This window comes from Cynocephalus volans, chromosome 18, assembly GCF_027409185.1.
Source record: "Cynocephalus volans isolate mCynVol1 chromosome 18, mCynVol1.pri, whole genome shotgun sequence".
Lineage (NCBI taxonomy): Eukaryota > Metazoa > Chordata > Mammalia > Dermoptera > Cynocephalidae > Cynocephalus > Cynocephalus volans.
In genome coordinates, this window is record NC_084477.1 from 12564180 (window position 1) to 12584782 (window position 20603).

The following is a 20603-nucleotide window of genomic DNA, read 5'->3' on the forward strand; positions in this document are numbered from 1 at the left end:
GGGATGATTTACAAAAGAAACAGAAAATAATTATGTTAATGAGTAGGAAGATCTTTTTTATGCTATAAGGCTAAAGAAAATTACTGATTCAACTACTACAAAAAATATTTTAAAAATCTTTTCCAAACCGATAAAACTGGGGAAAATATTTGCAATTTATATATGATGACAGAAAATCAATATCTCTAAAATAACAAAAGCTCATAACAGCTCAATAAAAATATTAATAAATAAAAGGGTAAATCAAAAGAGAAAAAAATAAGAAATATGGTCAACGAAAATCCCCTCCCGCCCCTTCATTAAATTAGCAAACCTCAAAGAGACAGATGGTGTCCATGACAGGTCAGAGCATATACTCGTATCATTTCACCAGAAAACATTTGGGCTATAAGTTTGATTTAGTTTGTATAGAAGCACTTGTTTCCATTATTAGGTGGAAAAACTTAGTTATTACAAGAATTGCATTTTTTAAAAAGTACACATTGAAACTCCCAAGTATCTAGGGCTTTGTTGCACTCATTGTAAAAGAGAATTAAGTAAGTCCACCACAAGAAATAGTAGTTATAAGGTAATATTCCCCTATATCTGTCCATTACAAATTACACATCCAATTTCTAAAAATACATTCCTTTTTGTAACAATTCATTTAAAAGGAAGACATAAAAATCACTAACTAGCACTTCCAAATGTGTTCTGCTGACCTACCGAATTGTAGGAGATTTATCACCAATAGCATATTTTGCAACTGTAAATCCAATCAGAAAATAAAAATAAAATATGAAATAACTATGACAACAAAAGAAAAAAGTACCTTATAAATCTATTAAAAAGGAAGACTGTGCTTCGGATGACTCGTGCTGTGCGTGATTCTTCGTGCTGAGATCTAGATAAATTTATGCCATCATCCATGTGGCCTTCGTGGTGCATAATAGCCTGTAAGAAAGAAGTAATGCCATTACTGCCCACATCTGTTTTCCAAACTGGAGTTAAGAAAATGTGCATGCAAAAAAGGAAGCTGTAATATTATATAGAATCAAAAGACAGGTAGAGAGGATTGCAAAGCTGTTGAGTACATGTAGAAAAACATGCACAGGTCCCTATGCAAACTAGCTATTCAATATATTCATTCAGTTATCGTTTTAAAGTATGATTCAATAAATCATTTAATGAATAAATGATTGTTGAGTTGAGCAAAACAAACAGGAGAATGTTTTCATATACTTCCAACTATTTAAGCTTGTCATGAAAAAGTATGTGATGCAATATGTGGTTTTAAAAATTTATTCAAGAGGTAGATAAGGAGGAAAAAAGGTTGAAGACCATTGTTCTAAGCTTTTTTTTTTTTTTTTTTTTCCCCTCAATTTTACCACTTAAGTATGTAGAATGAGGGAATAACACCTGAAGACTTCCTGGTAATTTTCTTATTGAAATTTATTTCTATCTTTACAAAAATATGTGTCTACATTTTTACCATTTCTACCAATATTCCTCCTATAACCATTCACCATCCTCACCTTTTAATAAAAGCAATGAGAGAAAGGAGATGCTGGACAAGAGCTCTTAGGAAGTCACATCTGAGTGAAGGATTTTGTTTTGTTGACTCTTTCTTTCTGTTCTCTGTGATTTGTGAACTCTATTTTGAACTTTTACCTTTCTGGTAAATATGGAGGTGTACCAACAAAGAACGCAGTATGACAAATCCGATAAATTCACTATGGATAAAATAAAAATTTAAAGCCCAACAACAAAACTCATCTCTAGTGTCACAAGCAGTGACAGTGTTATCCTTGAGATTGGTGGTGACTGGAAGGGAGGGGGTGGTGGAAGGTGTTTCAAAAATATGTAGCTTTGAATTCTCTAGAAGCCACATTTTTTTAGAAAGTTTTTAAAATTAATTTTAATGATATATTTCTTTGAAACCAATATATCGAAAACATCATTTCAACATGCAATCAACATAAACACTTGTTAATTGTACACTCTACATTTTTTTTCATATCCTGTGTTCAAAATCCTGTGTGTATTTTATACTTACAGAATATCTAGATTTGGACACTGAATTTTTAATGAAAAGACTTGATTTGTTTTAGAATGCATGACATTTGTCATTAGAGAAGTAGATTCACATACCCAAGTTGTTCCAAATATACATAAAGGTTTTCCAAACATTAAGATTAAACATATAAAGTAATTTAAAATTAAACAAAACTATAAATTTGGCTCTTCTAGTACTAGTCTCATTCACGCTCCAAACAGCCACATGTGGCTAGTAGCTACTGGTTTGCACAGCACAGCCCTAGACCTAACTTCAAGTTTATAAGAATTACAAGGATCAAAGACCATGGGGGAAAACAGACACATCCAGGACATGGGACATTCTGTATATGGCCTGGGGTCTTAAAAAGTCAATGGCACAGGGCAAAGATAAGGTGAGAACCTGTTCTAGATTACAAGAGACTTGAAAAGGCATAAAAATAAATAAATGTGTGACCCTTGATTGCATCTGGATTTAAAATGAGCTATAAATGACACTATTGGGTCAACAGAAGAAATATGAACACAAACAGGATATTGGATGAGGTCATGGAATTATCATAATGGTATGCAACAGTATCGTGTGTGTGTTTGTGTGTGCACGTATGGACAGAAAATCTGCTCAATGCAGTAGAAGAACTACCGCCATCATCATCAAAATAAAAATTTGCTTTGAAGCTGGATCCACCTCTTTGCCCACCATTTTGACCACATTTGCCATTGACCTTGCAACTGCTAACACAGCTCTCCAGGGCTCATCAGTCTGCAAGGCTGATGCAGTCAGAGACCAAGGAGGCAGGTGCACGGGCGATCTCGCCAACTCAACTATAATTTCACGCCCTTGGAAATACATGTTTTCATGCACAGAACATTTACAGAGCACCTCCTACGGTTCCAGCACTGTTCAAGATACTGAGCATAATACAGACATAAAAGACATGGTTCCAGGCTCAGAGTCGGGCAGTCGTGGAGAAGAGTTACAATTTATACACCTTTGTGTCATGATTTCCTTTCTGTCCCTCCTATGAACTGAAATTAGTTTAACCTCTAGCTCTTTGGCTTCTGAGAACCTCAAAAAGTAGCTTCAGCAATTGGGACCCAAACACAGAACAGTATGGATAAATGCAATGGACATTTTGCTGAGCAAAAGAAGCTACCCACAAAAGAGTACATGCTGTATGATTTCATTTATATGAAGTTCTACATTGGGCAAAACTAATCTATGGTAGAAGAAAATCACAAAAGCAGCTGCCCCTGGGGGATAAAAGGAGGGGCAGGGGTCAGCGAGGAAGGAATGTTGGGCAACTTTCTGGGGAAATGGAAATGTTCCCTATGCAGCTAAGTGTGTGGGTCACACCAATGGATTCATTGATCAAAACCCTACAGCTAGGTTTCTGCATTTCAAAGTATATAAATTTTACCTCTAAGAATTGAAAAGTAGCAATAATAATGTAGTAGGACATGGCAAGAGATGGAAATGTAATTGAAATAAGAGTGGAAGAGCATCAAAAATGTCAAAGGTGATGGTGGGTACACAGGGGCTCCTTATACTACTTAGTTGTTATTTTTTATGCACCTGAATTTTTCCGTAGTAAAAATGCTTACAACAACCAGGTTCATCTGCAGGAAATAAGGAATGTTTCATAAATGCTGAATATGTACAAATATATGTAAATCTATGAATCAAGATCAAAGACCTCACAAACAAGGGATCATCTCAGGATAAAGACGACAGGGATCTTGCAGGAGAATTAGCTGAGGATCTCCGTCCAAAGCTCTAAGGAAGGCTTTGCAGGATGCACTCTAGCCCATCAAGGCAGCATCAGCTTCCAATCCACTAAAATCAACACTGGTCACTCTACACAGATCACAGTAACCATGAATAATCCATACTGAAATGCGTGTGTAGATAGTGATCAATACTTTTATTTAAAATAAAAATTTGTCTCACGAAAGCTTTCCTTTCCAAAGTCTCACATTTCTAGAAGTAATATGTGTCTTGCTGTTTGGTTCTGCACACTGTCCTGCATGTCATGTAAAAATATGAGCAACCTAGTACCACATACTCTCTCACGGAACTCACAAATTAGGAGACAGAGAGACACGTGTAGGCTAATAAATAAAATAGCACAGGGAGTGTATATGACAGTTAATATGTTATATGCACATATGATGAGAACACAAAGGAGAGAGTAGCATATAAGCTGAGACAGTCAGGAAGACTTTCTCACATGGTGCTTAAACTTAACCCCCTGGAGGACAGACAGCAGTGGGGAGGAACTAAAAGTTTTCAAGAGTATTCCAAACAGAAGAAACAGTCTGTGCAAAGGCACATGTATAAGAGCCATTTTTTTTTTTTTTTGAGGGATTTCAAGAGCTATGCTGTAAGTGACATGCTGGAAAAATTGAAGTTGATGCCTGAAAATTGGCAGAATAGGAGAATGGGGCAGGTGGGGAAGGGTATCTCATCACTACTGCAAAGGGTGATCGTTGTCTTATAAACAAGGCGATGTCTGAGAAAACCTTAATGCCAGCACAGAATACAAAGTGAACTGGGGAGACTATGCAAGAATCCAGAAGACAGACTATTTCTTCACTTAATATTTGCATACGTGAGTTTCATAATCCTATAAATCAATGGTGTTAATGTCCAGTGGTGTTCATCTTACAAAACCCAAGGGTCCATTATGGTGGGATTTGACTGCTACCACGTTAAATAATGAACTTCAGCAGGTGGGTGAAAGGGTTAGCTACCTCCCAGTATCTTGCATTTCTTTTTTCTTCATAAAAAATGACTGCTGTGCTCTTTACAATAGCCAAGAGTTGGAACCAGCCCAAACGTCCATCATCAGATAAGTGGATAAAGAAACTGTGGTACATCTACACAATGGAATACTACTCAGCTATAAAAACGAATGAAATACTGCCATTTGCAACAACATGGATGGACCTTGAGAGAATTATATTAAGTGAAACGAGTCAGGCACAGAAAGAGAAATACCACATGTTCTCACTTATTGGTGGGAGCTAAAAATTAATATATAAATTCACACACACACATACACACACACACACACAAAAAAAAAAAACCGGGGGGGGAAGAAGATATAACAACCACAATTCCTTGAAGTTGATACGACAAGCAAACAGAAAGGACATTGTTGGGGGGGAGGGAGCAGAGGGAGGAGGGAGGGAGGTTTCGGTGATGGGCCACAATAATCAACCACATTGTATATCGACAAAATAAAATTTTTAAAAAAAAAAGAAAGAAAGAAGGAAATTTTGAGGCTTTGGACAGTTTGCTACCCTGAGATCTCATAAATCAAACATTCTTCATGGCCTGTGTGCACCTTGAACAGATTGAAGCTCTGGGCAGCTTGCATAGTGCTCATCCAGAGGCTTCCTGCCAGCTATAATCCAAATTTCTCAGCCCCTTTATTAAAAACAAACAACCACATGCACACATTATAGGCACATCCTTTCGAAAAACCAAAGATCCAAATATTACTAAAATCTCTCAACATTCTGTGAATACTCAGAAGTAACCATCTACTGCACGTAGGTATCTGAGCAAAGAATTAACCGTTAAACATAAAGGAATGCTGAGGAGGCCAAATCTTGTGAATACCATGTTTATGTGGTGTTTTGTGTGTGACATTAATTTTCTGATGTTTGTGCAAAGAATTCTGTAAAATCCTTAACACCTTCATTAACTTTACCATTTAACTGTGAGCTTCTTAAGGTTGATGCCATCTGACTTATATTTGCTGTGTCGTAGTACCTAGCACAATTTATTGTACATAGAAGATACTTAATATTTATATTTTCTAATGAATAAATACATGAAACATCAAAAAAAAATGACTGTGCTTTTCTATCATCTTACCTTACGTTGTACAGATCCCATCCTCACCGATTTCACATCCACGGACTGGTAAGTAAGCCACAGGCCTGTGTCTACATGTTGTATGTAGCACACCGAGTCACCATATTTTATTTCAGATGTTCCCATGCCATCGACTTCTTTTCTCACCCCTACATCTAATTTTTCCTAAGAAGAGAGTGGGGGAAAAAGACCAGCAAATGTTTTAAAAATACCAGTAGGCATATATACCAATAGAACCTTGCTGTAAATAAGTTCTTTGAAAGATTCAGTATTCCAAAGACCCCTGAAGTCATAATGGTCAAATATTCTATTCTGACAGTTCAAGATCTACAGAAAATCAAGGTAGGAAACTGTAAAGATAAATAAAATATTCTTGAATTATTCACATTGGTAGAAAATTATTTCGGCTATAACATAAAATTTTATATTGCTTAATGGCAAACTCAAACCAGAGATTCTAGAATTAGTACTTTAGGCTTAATATGCTTCCCTTTTTTTTTTTTTTTTTTTCATTAGTGGTGATTAAGAGCATAGAATTATTTGGGGGAATAGAAAGACTCAGTTATGAGCCCAACCTCTGCCACTTCCTACCTCGGACACCTTAGCAAGTGAATTAAATCTTTTAAGCCTCAGTTTTCTCATCTATAAATAAAGCTAATAAAAACACCTCCCCATAGGATCAGAAAATTTTGAGATAATGCATGTAAAGCTTTCAGCATAGTGCCTGGGATAAAATAAACACTTTGATACATTTTGATGACTTTGACCATGATAATGGTGATGATAATGACCTCAGCGAGGCTATTCATGGTAATGATTATTTCTTTTGAATTCATCAAAGCTATAATTCAGGTTCTACTATTGCAATTTCCAACTTGGACTACAGATGTAGTCACTCCTGAAGGGCTGCTCTGTCATGTTCCCTCTGGTAGGAAGAAACAATCAATCCTCTGATACCAACCAAGTGCTTCTTTAAGTCCCTATTTATTTTAATGTTTTATCTTCCAACATGCTCCCTTTCCAGTTTTCCTCTCAGGTTTAGTTCTGACTTTTAGTAACTCACTATGTCTTGAAGTTCTGCGTAGTCTTTAAAACAACAGCAAAAAAGGCTAATGTACCTGCTTTCTGTGGTTTCTTATTATTTTTTTCCTTGATTTAACTTTCCTTATTAAACATACCTTAAGTTTCTTCTGCATCTTTGGTTGTGTGACTGTCCTTTGAAATTAGTTACAGTTACACACATGTCTTTAAAGACTAGGTTGTAGTAAAATTTATTTCTGTTATATAAAAAGAAACAATTAAAATAAACAAAAATTTGACAGATTGTTCATGTCATTTGCATACTGTAGTAATAATTAATGACCTTAAAATGACTATAAACACTCTGTCAACAATCAAAAATTAAAATTAAAATGAGTTGAAATTCTCAATACAAAAGGGTCAAGGTTGTGTAAAAATATTTGATTTAACGATATGCAAATGAATCAAAACAGCATTCTAAGAATCAGAAAAAAAACATAATATACCATTCCAAATTCATTCTATCAAACAAGATGCACTACTAATGTAGATTACTCCAAGCCTGTCCACAGGAAAGTTAAATTGTAAGGAAAAATATAACAATGGAATTATCTCTTCAGAATAAAACAATGAGCCTCTAACATTTTTTTGTATTTTCTTTTATCTGAGGAAATTAGTTTATAGTCTAGCTACTTATAGGCTTGCAGACTGTTTGGAGAAGTCACACAATCACAATCATTAATTATAAAACCATGCTCTGTTTGTTTTGTATTGAAGTGATTCACATCACTCCCTGGTGATTAAAGATTTATAAAATTCTGATTTTATAAAGATTTATAAAGATTTATAAAACTTTAAAATAAGTTTTAATTGTGAAATTTCATGATGACTGTGTTTTACTCTCACCCTTGCGTCTGATAGGAACTGCTGAAGTGACATTAGAAAAAAGAAGTGTGGTCATCTGCTGAATGAAAGACCAACAGGCCTTCATGCTTTTTTCTTCTTTTATTTCCTGTCATTTTCTGTAGCCTAGACTTGGAAAAATTTAGAGAAAAATAATCTAGATGCTTTGAAGGACCATAAACATAGCATGAGCCAAGAACATGACATCTGGGAAAAGCATCTAACAGAAAATTAGCCTGTGTTACTAGAAATCAAGTTGTCCAGAGTAGGCAAGTAATAATCTCACCCAAACTCTGTATAGCTGCACTATATCTAAATGAGTGGCCTTTAGTTTTGGCATCACCTTTTTTAAGTTTCAATTTTCTTTTTAGTTGTTTTGCTTTGGAAACTTATACCAGAGCAGTTAGATGGACTAATTCTCCCATAGATAACTATTATAAAATGTAGGGAAAGAAATACTTTTAAGGGTCTATTTGAAGGCATTTGAGATGGACCAAAGGCAGAGAGAAATTGGAGAGTCGATTTCTCTGGGAAGGCAGATAGCACCTAGCATGATTGGTAAATCGCAGCCCTTTGCTTCAGAGCATATACCCTGCCCAATCTGCCTTCAACTCAAGCAAAAGGAAGCTGCTGCCTTGCTGGCTTGAATGGTCAGAGGATACACTTCAGGGCTCACAAGCAGCCAGAAAATCCTGGACTAAAGAGGTATCCACAAAATCTTCTTATAAAATTCATCCAAATTCTTGCTGATCACCAAACCGTGCACAATTGGGGGAGGTTCAGTACAGTGGCAGCAGATAGAAGCTGAAAGAACTGAACAGAAATATAAGGAACTGCTCACTGTAAAAGAGAGAGAAACTGGAGTTTCAATCCATCGAGGTTTACTGCCAGCAAGATCAAAATCAATCTTCAGAAAAAAAGTTAACAAAATGCAGTCTCTACAACATATCATCTCTAACATCCAATATGCTGACAAAAATAAGTAGATGTAAAGAAACAGGAAAATGTGAGCTATACTAAAAAAACAAACAAACAGGCAATAGGAATCCATGCAAAGATATCCTGGACCTCACAATTACCAGACAAGGACTTTAAAGCAACTATTATATATATAAAATATGTTCAAGGACATAAAGGAAAATATATGCACAATGAATAAATAAATAGAGGGAGCTCAAAAATATAAATTATAAAAAATGAATGCAACAGCAAAATGAAAGCAATGATTAAAATACAAAATTAAATGGATCAGCTTAACATTAAATTGGAATTATATGATGAAGAGTCAATGAAGTTGAAAGTAGATCAATAGCAAATTTCCAATCTGAAGATCAGATTGCTGTTAAAAACACTCTAACATAAGTACTTTGCCATTAAATGGAAACTTCCCTTAAAAGACTATATAAAATTTAATTTCTATACCTCCTGCATTTAATCAGGGAAATGTTGAGACTCTCACTATTATCTCAGCACTTATTTACACCTACAAAATTTTTCATTTAATAGTCTAATTGCCCATCCTGTAACAGTAATCTTGAGATCTTGAGAATCATAAAAATGCTCAAAGATAAAACAACTCTTTTCAACACAGTCTAGAATTATTGCAAAGGCTGCTGTTTTCACTCTAAGAGGTCTGTTGGGTAAATATTTTCTCTCTTGATTTGTGTATTCTAAGAGCATGCTGTGCCTCCTCTGCCCGGGCAATGTTAGCACTTTATTGAAATTGCTTCTCAACTGCCCTCTTTACCACTTGACTATCAATCAGCTTCTTGAGAGCAGGAATCTTGTCTGATTCCTTCATCCTGAGCCCCCATATCCTCAGGACCAGAATAGTGCCTGCAAATGCCAGATTCTCAATGAGGATTTGCTGAATAAATGAATGAATTTCTCTCACATGTCCCCTTCAAATTTCCCACAGAAACTGTCCTGACAAAATACTCCCAATATGAGCATTCAAATAATCCCATTCATGAATGCTTGAAAAATCTAAATTTCAAATAATTATCAAAATGGTCCCAGAAGTGGAAAAAAAAAAAGAGTAGCATGAAAAATATGAAGTGATATTTTGGCATCAGGCATATTGAACTGACTCATTATGAAGCCTAAACTATTTTTTAAATGATCGTGGCCTAATTAAGTGAAATATAGGTATTACATAAATGAAACTTGACTTACTAGGAAACTAAAATTAGTCCTGTAGGATTATATTCTTATTATATGGACCAGGCAATTCAGAGATATTTTTGTAGCATTGGAAAGAAAGAATAAAAAAGACCTTTTTCCTTAAGGGATGGAATTTTTGTATGTTTATTTTTTATTTAGTAAGCAGGTTTCCTTGAGACAAATAGTGGTTAAAGTTAGGAAAAATTAAAAGGTCAACAGAAATTTTTTAATTGCTCCTTTATGATGCCACATTGCAGCATAAAATACTTGGTCAATAGGAAATATGAGTCTGAAATGTTACAAGGCAGAGAAATTACCAGGACTGACAAGCCAGGCCAGGCTTAGCCTATCCCAGGCAGACATACAAAAAACACATATAACCCTCTTTATCGCTGGGGTTCAGAAATCTCATGAGGAGACACTCCAGTGGGTGGGTGTGTGGAGAAAAGGGATTTAAAAACTTTACTTAGATGGTCCTCACAATCTCATAAAGCAAATCCATATAATAAACACCTTAATATATACATATCTTCTCCTGGCCCAGCTTCTCTGGTTGAGCCCTGACTGACACAAATAGTATTAACCACAGAAGTTTTCAGTGAGTTCACTCTTATACTTGCTGCCATTAAAAAAGACCAGCAAAAAACTATAAATGAATGTCTAAATCTTCTGTAAAACCACAATTGGCATTGTTTTCTGTTATGTTATCAACATCTCAAGAAAAAAATACTGCAAAATCTATTTTGCATTAAATTCTGATTGAATTCAAAATCCATCTCCACTGAGATGAATAACTATTGTGTAATTATTTTGATTAAAACTATTGTATAACTACTTTGATTAAAAAAAACTACAAGTTCTTTATTTTTTAAATGTTTAATCACTTAATCACTGAACAACTATAATGGTCAGACAATGACAGGTGAGCAAAATATCTTTTCTATCAATATTACTATTAAACATTTAATTTTCTTATTACAGAGGGCTTCAATTGTACTACTTAGGTTCAAAGTCTGGATCTGCCACATAACTTATCTAAGCCTCAGTTTCTTCAACTGCATAATAAAGATTAAAAATAGTATCTAAACTTCATAGGGACATACTAGGATGAAACAAATGCAAGATGTTTGGCACATAATAAATTGTTAACCATTATCCTTATTTTTATTGTGCCAAAGTATATGTTTTAAACATCTTAAACATGTTCTGAACCAAGAATAGCAATCCCAAATAAAAATAATATACTAAAAATTATGTTCCCAAAATGTTTTGTTCTTTCTATTTTTGCCATTTGTTCCACAATTTTGTAATCTCACTGGCAGTCTTATTTGAAGGTGTTATTCCAACATTTCAATCGCAAAAGATTCCTAGTCATGGTGCATGAGGCAGGGAAGACTGGAGGAAATCCCCCACAGAGCAATATTTCAGTGGCATTTTAAGCAAAAAGAAAAAAAAATTACATCTTAGGGGAGTGGTAGTATAATATATACATATACATATACACACACACATACACACACACATATGGTGTGTATATGTATAAATGATTGGCAAGACCTACCTTATGATTAAAATTGACATTTCAACACACTTGAAAGTGACTTTTAAAATTCTAGGAGCAAAGACATGAAGAATACATCCAAGAAAATCTACATTTATCCAATTGCATTCTTCATGATATAAAATGTTTTCCTTAACAGAGGGCCAACATAGGTTATATTATAAACTATTTTCTACTTTGTTCAGTTTCTTTTGAACATATAAGGGTGCAAACAATTGTTGATTCTTCTGTCAAATCCTGATTTTGAAACTGGCTATTCAATGTTCATGTTAGTGTCAAAGACACTCCAATGACAATCAAGGGAAATGTCCTGATGTCAAGCAGTGGCATGGCTATTTAAAGCCAGTCTCACTTATAAATCTTAAGAATGATCTTAATGATTTATAAAATTTTAAGAATATATTTATACTTTCAAAGAGGTCTCACACAGAGCTAAGGGACTGATAGTGTAAATTCTAGGATTCGTGTGGGTTGATTTTCATTTCATAATTTAAAAACCATACCCCTAGACTCAGATACAGTTTGGAATTTTCAAATGACCTAGAAAGGTTTAATTTTTCATCCATAATGAAAACTTATTTGCAGCACAGGAATGTGTCAACTGACAGTCATTTATTAATTACATACTCAAAGTGTACCTCGGGTCTAAGACATATGTTACATTTAAAAAAAACCTCTTTGCCTTCCAGAATCTAAGTACTCAAGCTTTTCACCAGAAATATTATAACAGAAATATGTAAAGATACAGTAAGCACTTTCAACCTATCAGTGGTGCTGAGGTGGGGCAAAAAAGCATGAAATACACTTTTTAAGTAAATGCAATATATATTTTAAAGCATAGAGGACATAACCACATGTGAGGGATGAGTGAAACTCTTAAGCTATACCATTTTCTCTAAAATGCAGACGTGAAAACAATATTTTATTTTACAATATGTAATTTCATCTCTGATCAAAGTCTTTACTTTTATGCTATTTCAGTTGGTTCTAAGTTGAACGCTGGTTTATTACATAATTGCAGAAAATACTTTTCAGCATGAGTGGATTTTAATTTCAGTAAGCTTCCTTCCAATTAAAACCAGCTTATATTTTAAACATTATAATCAGCACTATTAATTACTTTTTCACAATATGTATGTATCTTTACATTGTGCGTGTATTTGTAGATGTTTATTTCTGTGCTATTTATTTTTTCCTGGAATACTCACTTCTATGTTGTAACTTATTTTAAATAAAACTAGCTATCGAATTACACGTTAATTCCAGCACTTTTCCCACAACCTTGTAGTTGGATTTTAACTACTTCTCCAATATCATAAACATCTTCTATTTTAAAAAAATATTTTCTACCAATCAACATTAGTTAAAATATTACAAAAGGATCACACTGATTTAATCTCCTCTAAGATATTATACACAAACACACATACACTCCTAAATATTTCAATTAGCAGAATAGTTTTAATTTCAATTATAATTTTACTTCCTTTACAGTTGTTGGTTATCTGCAAACTTCTGAAAATCAAGGGTCTAAAAAACTTAAACATTTAACATATAGCAGGGAAAAAAAGACAGTAATGAGAGTACTGTGCATCCTAAAGGGACTAAGTTGGCCAAAAGCATTAATCTGCTTTGGTAAAGATTAGAAGCAGTAGCAAAGAAAAGAAAAGAAAAAAAACAAAAACAAGAAAAAGTCACTATTCTACTTTTCACTAACAACGTGGGAACTGGAGTCACCAGCTCCAGATGGGAGTCTTGGAAGCCAGGCATTGCTGTGAGCAAAAGTCATTTTACAAACTTAAGTCATAATATCCAGAGCTAAGCCTGATTGGAAAGATGCTAACCATGGTGAGAGAGAGCCCAAGTTATCACACAAGCAGAATTTCAAAGAGTTTGGAAGCCAACACAGAAAATCCCCAGCTCCTCTCTGTGGTTGCAGGAGAACAGTGCATCAGGAGAATCAAGTCTCGCCACAACACCTCAATCCCCAAAAATGAAGGATTTTCTTTCCATTCTCAATGGGATATATTTATGCTCAATATCAGAACAACTTTTGCTTGCTCACAAGTCCACGATGTGGAACACATCACTGCTCTTAATTCTGTGTCCTTATGGGTTATGATTAGAAGCTCACTTGAAATATATCTGAGGAATATAAAGCAGATACATAAATAGGTAAGATATATATCTTAAATAATCGGAAGTGCATTCTAGACTAAACTGTAAAAGTTTCTTCTCAATACATAGGGTTGTCTGCAAGTGTTGATTCTCCTATCAAATCTAAAGCCGTTGCTTTGGGACACCAGGTACAAAAAGGCACAAAAGTTTGGTTTGAACTCGTTGGCTTATAAAAGCCACATGCTATTTGGGAAATTTTCTAAAAGTCAGTTTCTAAAAACTGCTTACTGTGGAATATGTTTCATTCACTGGAATACTATAAACATTATACTTGGCCTTTAAAATTATATGAATTTTAGAGTAAAAGATTAACTTATCCATAGAATACCAAATAAGATACAGATGATTTTTATCTATGAAAATTAGCAAAGACTTCTAAAAATTATGTCGAAGAGGGGGCACAGAAATGTAAACTTTCATACCCTACTGCTTACAATGAATGCGGCACAAGTTCCTGAAGAGTGAATGAAACTTACAAGGGACATTTACCAGTGCCCACTAAGTGTCAAGCACTGAACTATGGTGAACAAAACAGACATACCCTCTGCTCCCTGAGAGGTTTCAGCATCAAAAACCCTTTAACATCTTCATATTCTTTGATCAAATACTTCAACTTCCAAAAGGAAGTAGACAGCAATAGATAGAAATATTGAGAGGAAAAAAATGCTTAGTTTACAGGTGAAAAATTGAAAATAAGCTAAATATTCAAACATAAAGAAGTGGCTGAATATATTATGATAAATCTACATCGTAGAATGTTGAATTATTGTCAAAATTCTATCAAAGAAGGAATGTAGTACATCCTGCTACATTCAATGTATTATTAAATGAAAATTAGACTCAACACAGTACACGATTAGCCCTATTTAACATCAAAATATGCACATATCTGCGAAAAATTGAAACACACACATATACAGAGTTGTTTCTATATGATGGATTATACATGATTTCAATTTGCCCCTTTCCAGGTTTGCATTCCCTTTTTACATTTTTCTGTAATGACTGTGCATGAAATATAGAATAGAAAAAGCAATTTTTAAAAGGAAGAATGGAAAGAGTTATTGTCTCTACCTCATGGAAAAAAACTTTATTAGCTAATGTGCCAGTGACATTAAAATTAAAGTTCTACTATGATTTTAAAAATAGAATGTTTTCTGAATTTCACCCCCACCATCACTGGCCTTGACCTTGTTATCACGTGCAATCCCCATGATGAACCGAATCAGTGGAATGTAGCAACAACCTGCACACTGCCACGGTTCCCTGAACAAGACTACCAGGCAGGAAACCAGCTTTAGAGAAACAGAATCGCTCATTTCAAGTAATGCTGGAATCTTCAGTCTCTTTTTCCTTCAGCCTTAGCTGTGACATTACTCAGCTGCCCAATTCCAGAAACAGAATCCCTGAGCAGAAATCACAGAAGGATCTGGACAGTCAAAGTCCTCAAATGCAAGCTCTATCCTCACATTGACAGAATATTAGGAGAGATATTCAGAAACACATGTTCAAAAGCTGTTGCTTTGGGCAATATGCATCAAGAGCTTTCAAAAATATTCATAGCTTTTGAGTCAGGATTTCCATTTCTAGGAATCCATCCTAAAAAAAAATAAATAAAGAGTGCAATGGTTGTTATTTTTCTTTGATTAATTTTGTTGCTATATATATATATATTTTAAAGTCTATTGGAACAGCCAAAATATTCCAGAGGTTTATTTTTTGAATGTTAAACAAAAAAATTTTCCCCACCCTGACATTCTCGTACAGCTTGCAACTATTTCATAGAAGGCAACTGGAGCACTTTAAAATTTTATGAGTTTTACCTTTGATACCTTTCACTTTTTCTCTCTCTCCTCCAGTTTTTGTTAGGTTGTATTTTGCCTTTTTAAATGCTGTCGTTTGGAAAATCTTTCCAATGTTTTCCATTGTGATCTGCCTATTCAGCTTTTTCTGCCTCTTTGGAATTTCAATTTGGTAAATTATGTTTTGCTAGGAAGACATGCATTTCTTCTAGTTTTTCTAATTTATTGCCATAATACTGTATGTCATTTTAATACGTACCACCTTTTGTGTTTGAAAAGGGCATCCATGATCAAAGAACTGGTTCTTCTTTCGGGGATTGAATTGTTTCTTTCTGGATTGAGGTGCTATAGGTGGATAAACTAGTAAATTACTGTCCCTCTGCTTAGTTAGGTTTAAGGATTTGACAAAGAGCAATTTGGCCTCGCAGTATCTTAAACATAAGAAATGAAATATGACTAAAGGACTGAAAAAGAATTTAAGTAGCCATAAATGCCTAAATCCTTATGTTTGTTACAATTATTCTCTAAATGATGTATCTATTTTCTTGCATGCTGGATATTATTTATTTGAAATACATTATGAAGAGTTTAGTGAAAAGAGTTAATTTTCCCAATTAGTAATTTCTGGGCTCACTGCAGCAATCTGGACCACAGACACTAATGCAGAAAGAAAATGGCCAGTGGCATCTAGTGACATCTGCAGACATGAATTCGGTCGAAAACTCCCAAAGTTAAATAAATATTTGTGTTTATGCTGCCAATCCTATGACATGACAGGACACTAACATAAGATTGATAAATTAATTAAGCACATCGAAAAAGAAAAATATTTTTTAGGATCAAAGTTTTATCTAAATAGTAACTAACCATTTGTTAATTCCTACAAAATATTTATCAAATTTTACTTAACATACAGATCTCTAGAGAGAGGGAAAGTATTAATACAAAACCTAATCAAAATTTTTAAAAGAAACATTACAGTGCTTGTATTATACTTCTCCTAACCCAAATATTGACCTTGTTAAGAATATATTATACATTGTCCTCTTACCTTTTCCTCATCTAATAACACTGCTACCAAAATCCAGCTTGAATTCAGGTAGAATACAAACTATGGGGAAGGGTGATAGAATCCTTAGAACTTTCTAGTAATGAAAGCAAACAAGTAATAAGTTTTTTTTTTAAAAAAAAAGATGACCCCTGCATAACATTCTTAAGCTGCCTATATCCAGATGAGTGTATACTAATCTCAGAAATACAAAATCAAACCTTTGTCCATAACAGGAGCATCCAGTTTTGCCTTGCTAAGACAAAAGCTACCAGTAGTTCAATACCATTCCTACCATCAGGCCCAAGTTTCACAATCTTCTTTAAATTTAAGGACAGAAATATACATGATCCTAAAAATGCTTCAGCAGAGCTAAGAAGAAAGGTCTGCATATAAGAGTAGATGTGCATCTTTGAGAAAAAGATTCCGGGTATGGGTAATCTTTATACTGTTTTACAACATCTTCACAAGGTTTGCAGCAACTGGACTGTGGATGTGTAAGAAAACGGGAAGGAGCTCAATGGAGGTGCTGTATGTAAATAACCAAATAACCATAAACCAAGGAAAACTGTAGGCAGGTTTCAGAGATTTAGGAAACTGGTTTTACAGGAGAGGAGAGGATGAAAGAGAAACTGGGAATTGAGAAATACATATAAAACATGCTCGTGTCATTTCTCTTCTGTGTTTCTAACCCCAAAGAAAATGCAATGGGAATACGCTTACAGAAAATCCAAGATGACATCTTCTGTCTTACCTTGGAAGACCGGAAAGTAAATGCTGTTGACTTGACATCAGCTTTCTCTTTGTCCATGAGGAGAAGGCTTTTGTCTTCCAGGAGACTCAAGTATTTTCCTGTTGTGACATGGCGCAGTCGGAATGGCTGGCCCCACCTTATGTGACTTCCACTCCACCTAGGGACCACAGTTAGGACTTGATCCAGTAGCATCCACCATCACAGAGAGGTAGCAATCAAATCATGTCAGACAGTGAACAAGGGTGCTCTGCAACACTGTCATATTCAATGTTCTCGAAACCCTTATGATATTAGTGGTTATTAATTACATTTCATAAATAACAAAATAGTCATTCAGAAGGACTAAAAGTAGAAGTGAAATTTAACTCAAGGTCTTCTGACTTTAAATGCAGTACCATCTCCTCCCTAGACTACTCTAAGCAAAGATGACTAAGATCATGTTTTCCAAGTTAACCTCTAATCACTAGTCACAGACATAAAAAGTGTAACTTTAACTATTTTAGAATTTGCTACTTAACATTTCTTATATTTGCACAGACTTGAAAAAAATAGTAGTAACATAGTCAATGCCTAAGTATGATTAATTGGAACTCATGTATAGAAACTAAAGTGCATCTGTAGAATACACAAATTTACCAGACCAAAAAAAAAAAAAAAAAATCTGTACCTATGCTTAAAATTTTAATATTGCAAACCGATGATATTAAAAACCTATGAACAAAAAAGACAAGTCAAGGAAATGAGAATTCTAAAAAGGTCAAGAGGGAGAAAAATAGAAAAAGTGTAATAAACAGCAAATATAAAGTAAAATTGCAAAAAAAAGGATAAAAAGCAAAGTTACAATCATTAAAAGTGTGCTTTTTAAAAAATACTGACTTTCAGATAGGGAAGAAAAGAAAAATCAAGATATAGGCTGTCCTTGCTTGCAGTTCTTTGTTAACTAAAAGTCATACATTTAGGAATTTTGCCCTTGCAGAGGGAAGAGAGAGTTCTAATATGCATGACTTTCCCTTAACGCAGTGCAATAAGAAGCAAGGACGGCCAGTACACATCACAGGTAAGAGACATGCTCTAAATCAAATCATTCAAGAAAACGAAGAATAAATGGCTGGAAAAGATTTAACGTGCAAATGAACATCAAAAGAAAACAATGATGGCAAATTTGATAATAGACAAATTTAAATTCAAGGCCAAAAAGCATAAAAGGAATACAGCCAGGTATATTGTAAAGGAAAAGGGTATACTCTTAAAAAAAACATATGTTATAAAGCTTCACCTGTCAACAAAAAACAGGAAATGAAACAAAAGAAACACAAGGATCATTTTTTAAGAGACAGTTATACTGAACAATTTTATCAAAATGAAATGAATCAAATAGACAAAAAGTAAAATATCAAAAATTGCCAATATGATCTTATTAATTAATAAACTTTTTTAACATAGATTCATTAAAAACTTTTGTATTCTACAAATTGAGAATACTTTTTTCAAAGCCATCCATCTTTGTAAACTGTAAATTAATTTAACATTGTTTACTTAAATTGTATTTTTGACTTGAGATATTAGCATAGAAAATTAACAGTAGAATGATGTTGTAATAAGTTCATTTTTACGTGGATCTTTTTATAAAGACAATTAGTTTGGAAAAGTCCTCCTATTAAATTAATAACCATGTACCAATAAACAGTATTGTCTTAAAAATGAAATGGAAGTTTGTTTATTAACAACAGCACGTTAAAGCTTTAAATGAGGTTTTTAAATTATCCACCTAAAAAATTAATTGTATTGTTTGTAAATATTATGAAAAACGCAATTATTTTTGATGTTCATTTCCATTACTTGAAGAAGCATTTGAGTATTTTTTCCAAATAATGATTTATTTTAATCATCATAGAAAGTACCTCAATTTTCTAAATAGTTCAAACTTTGATCAGATACATACATTTTATCATAATTTCTAGAAGGTGTTCTGGATACTATGCTCAAAACTATCTTATAGGGCTCACATGTACCAGTGCTCCTTTTAAGTCACTAAGCGGATTCTGGTGGAAACGGCATGAAGGCGGTCAGTTTTTGGCAAAAATACTGTGAATTCAAAGCCCTTTTTTTTTAGTATATGGGCACTCAAACCAGTCTGATCTCATGCGCATGGTCCCAAAGAAAAGAAAGCAAGCCCATGAGTATCAAGAGGCAAGAAAATAATATTGAGCAAAAACTGAAATGAATAATAGTAATAGAATTAAATAAAGCAATTTCCTATGGTAACATATCAAAAAACCCTTCCCTATGTATTATCTATATTTACTTGAAATTATCTCAAAAAAATGGGTAGCGCTGGGTCACTCTTCATGATGTGTCATCCTTTGACTTAGTTTATTTGTAACACATAAAAAAAGGAAATTTTAATTTCAATGATTATTTGTATTACAAGAACTAACCTACATCCCACTTAACAATATGCCTATAACCTTGCATTGGGGTAAAATATAGAAAAGTATTTTCTATGAAGTTTAATTCCCTACATTAAAACTTACTTTATTAAAATGGTCATAATACTGAAAAACCTTTGAGAACATTAATTGTATTTGTAAAAAGATACGTATAAAATTTACAATGACTGAGCTACTTAAATTATAACAAATATATAGTTTGAGGTCTCATTGGAGAAAAGAAAAGAGAGTATCCCAAATATTGAATATAAACACTGGCATTTGGAAATATAATTCTATCATACACATCAGCAAGATTTTTGATTATAACTTCCTAAGTATAATGAAAAATTAGTAATTTTGTAACCACTGCATTTAATGTCATGTAAATTGAATGTAGTTTAATTTGCATGTTTACAATAAAAGGAGTTCCGATCATCTGAATGCTGAGAGGCAACGACCATTGCTACAAATGAGGGGGTGGTGAAGTGACCCCTTTTCCTCTGGCTGACCATAAGAGCACATCATTTCTATACAGCCATCATCCAAAATCAAAGTGACAACAAACTCCAAACTTTCTATTTCAAAACTACAAACCTAAGCCACAGTGGAGAAGCAGAATCAAGACCACTTAATGGAAGTTGTGCAAAGATTTGCAGAACAATCCGGATTGACGTAGTTATGGTTCAACAATACTATAATTGATAATAAAAATGAAAGAAGTCCTGTCTCTTACACTGTTTTTTAACCATGAATTGAGACAGGTGTAGGGCCTCTGCCCCCGCCCAAAAATCCATTTCTTTAAGCACACGATCATGAAGTGGA

General features: G+C 34.0%; 1 protein-coding gene across 1 annotated transcript in view; it reads right to left on the bottom strand.

Moving 5' to 3' along the window:
• Nucleotides 1-20603, bottom strand: part of RYR2 (ryanodine receptor 2) — a 448094-nt gene that overhangs the window by 308410 nt on the left and 119081 nt on the right. Inside the window, exons 12-14 of the mRNA XM_063082911.1 lie at nt 17350-17506; nt 5921-6085; nt 812-933 (exon numbers count right to left, since the gene is read on the bottom strand). Coding sequence (XP_062938981.1) covers nt 812-933; nt 5921-6085; nt 17350-17506 — 444 coding nt within the window. The remainder of the gene's footprint in view (nt 1-811; nt 934-5920; nt 6086-17349; nt 17507-20603) is intronic.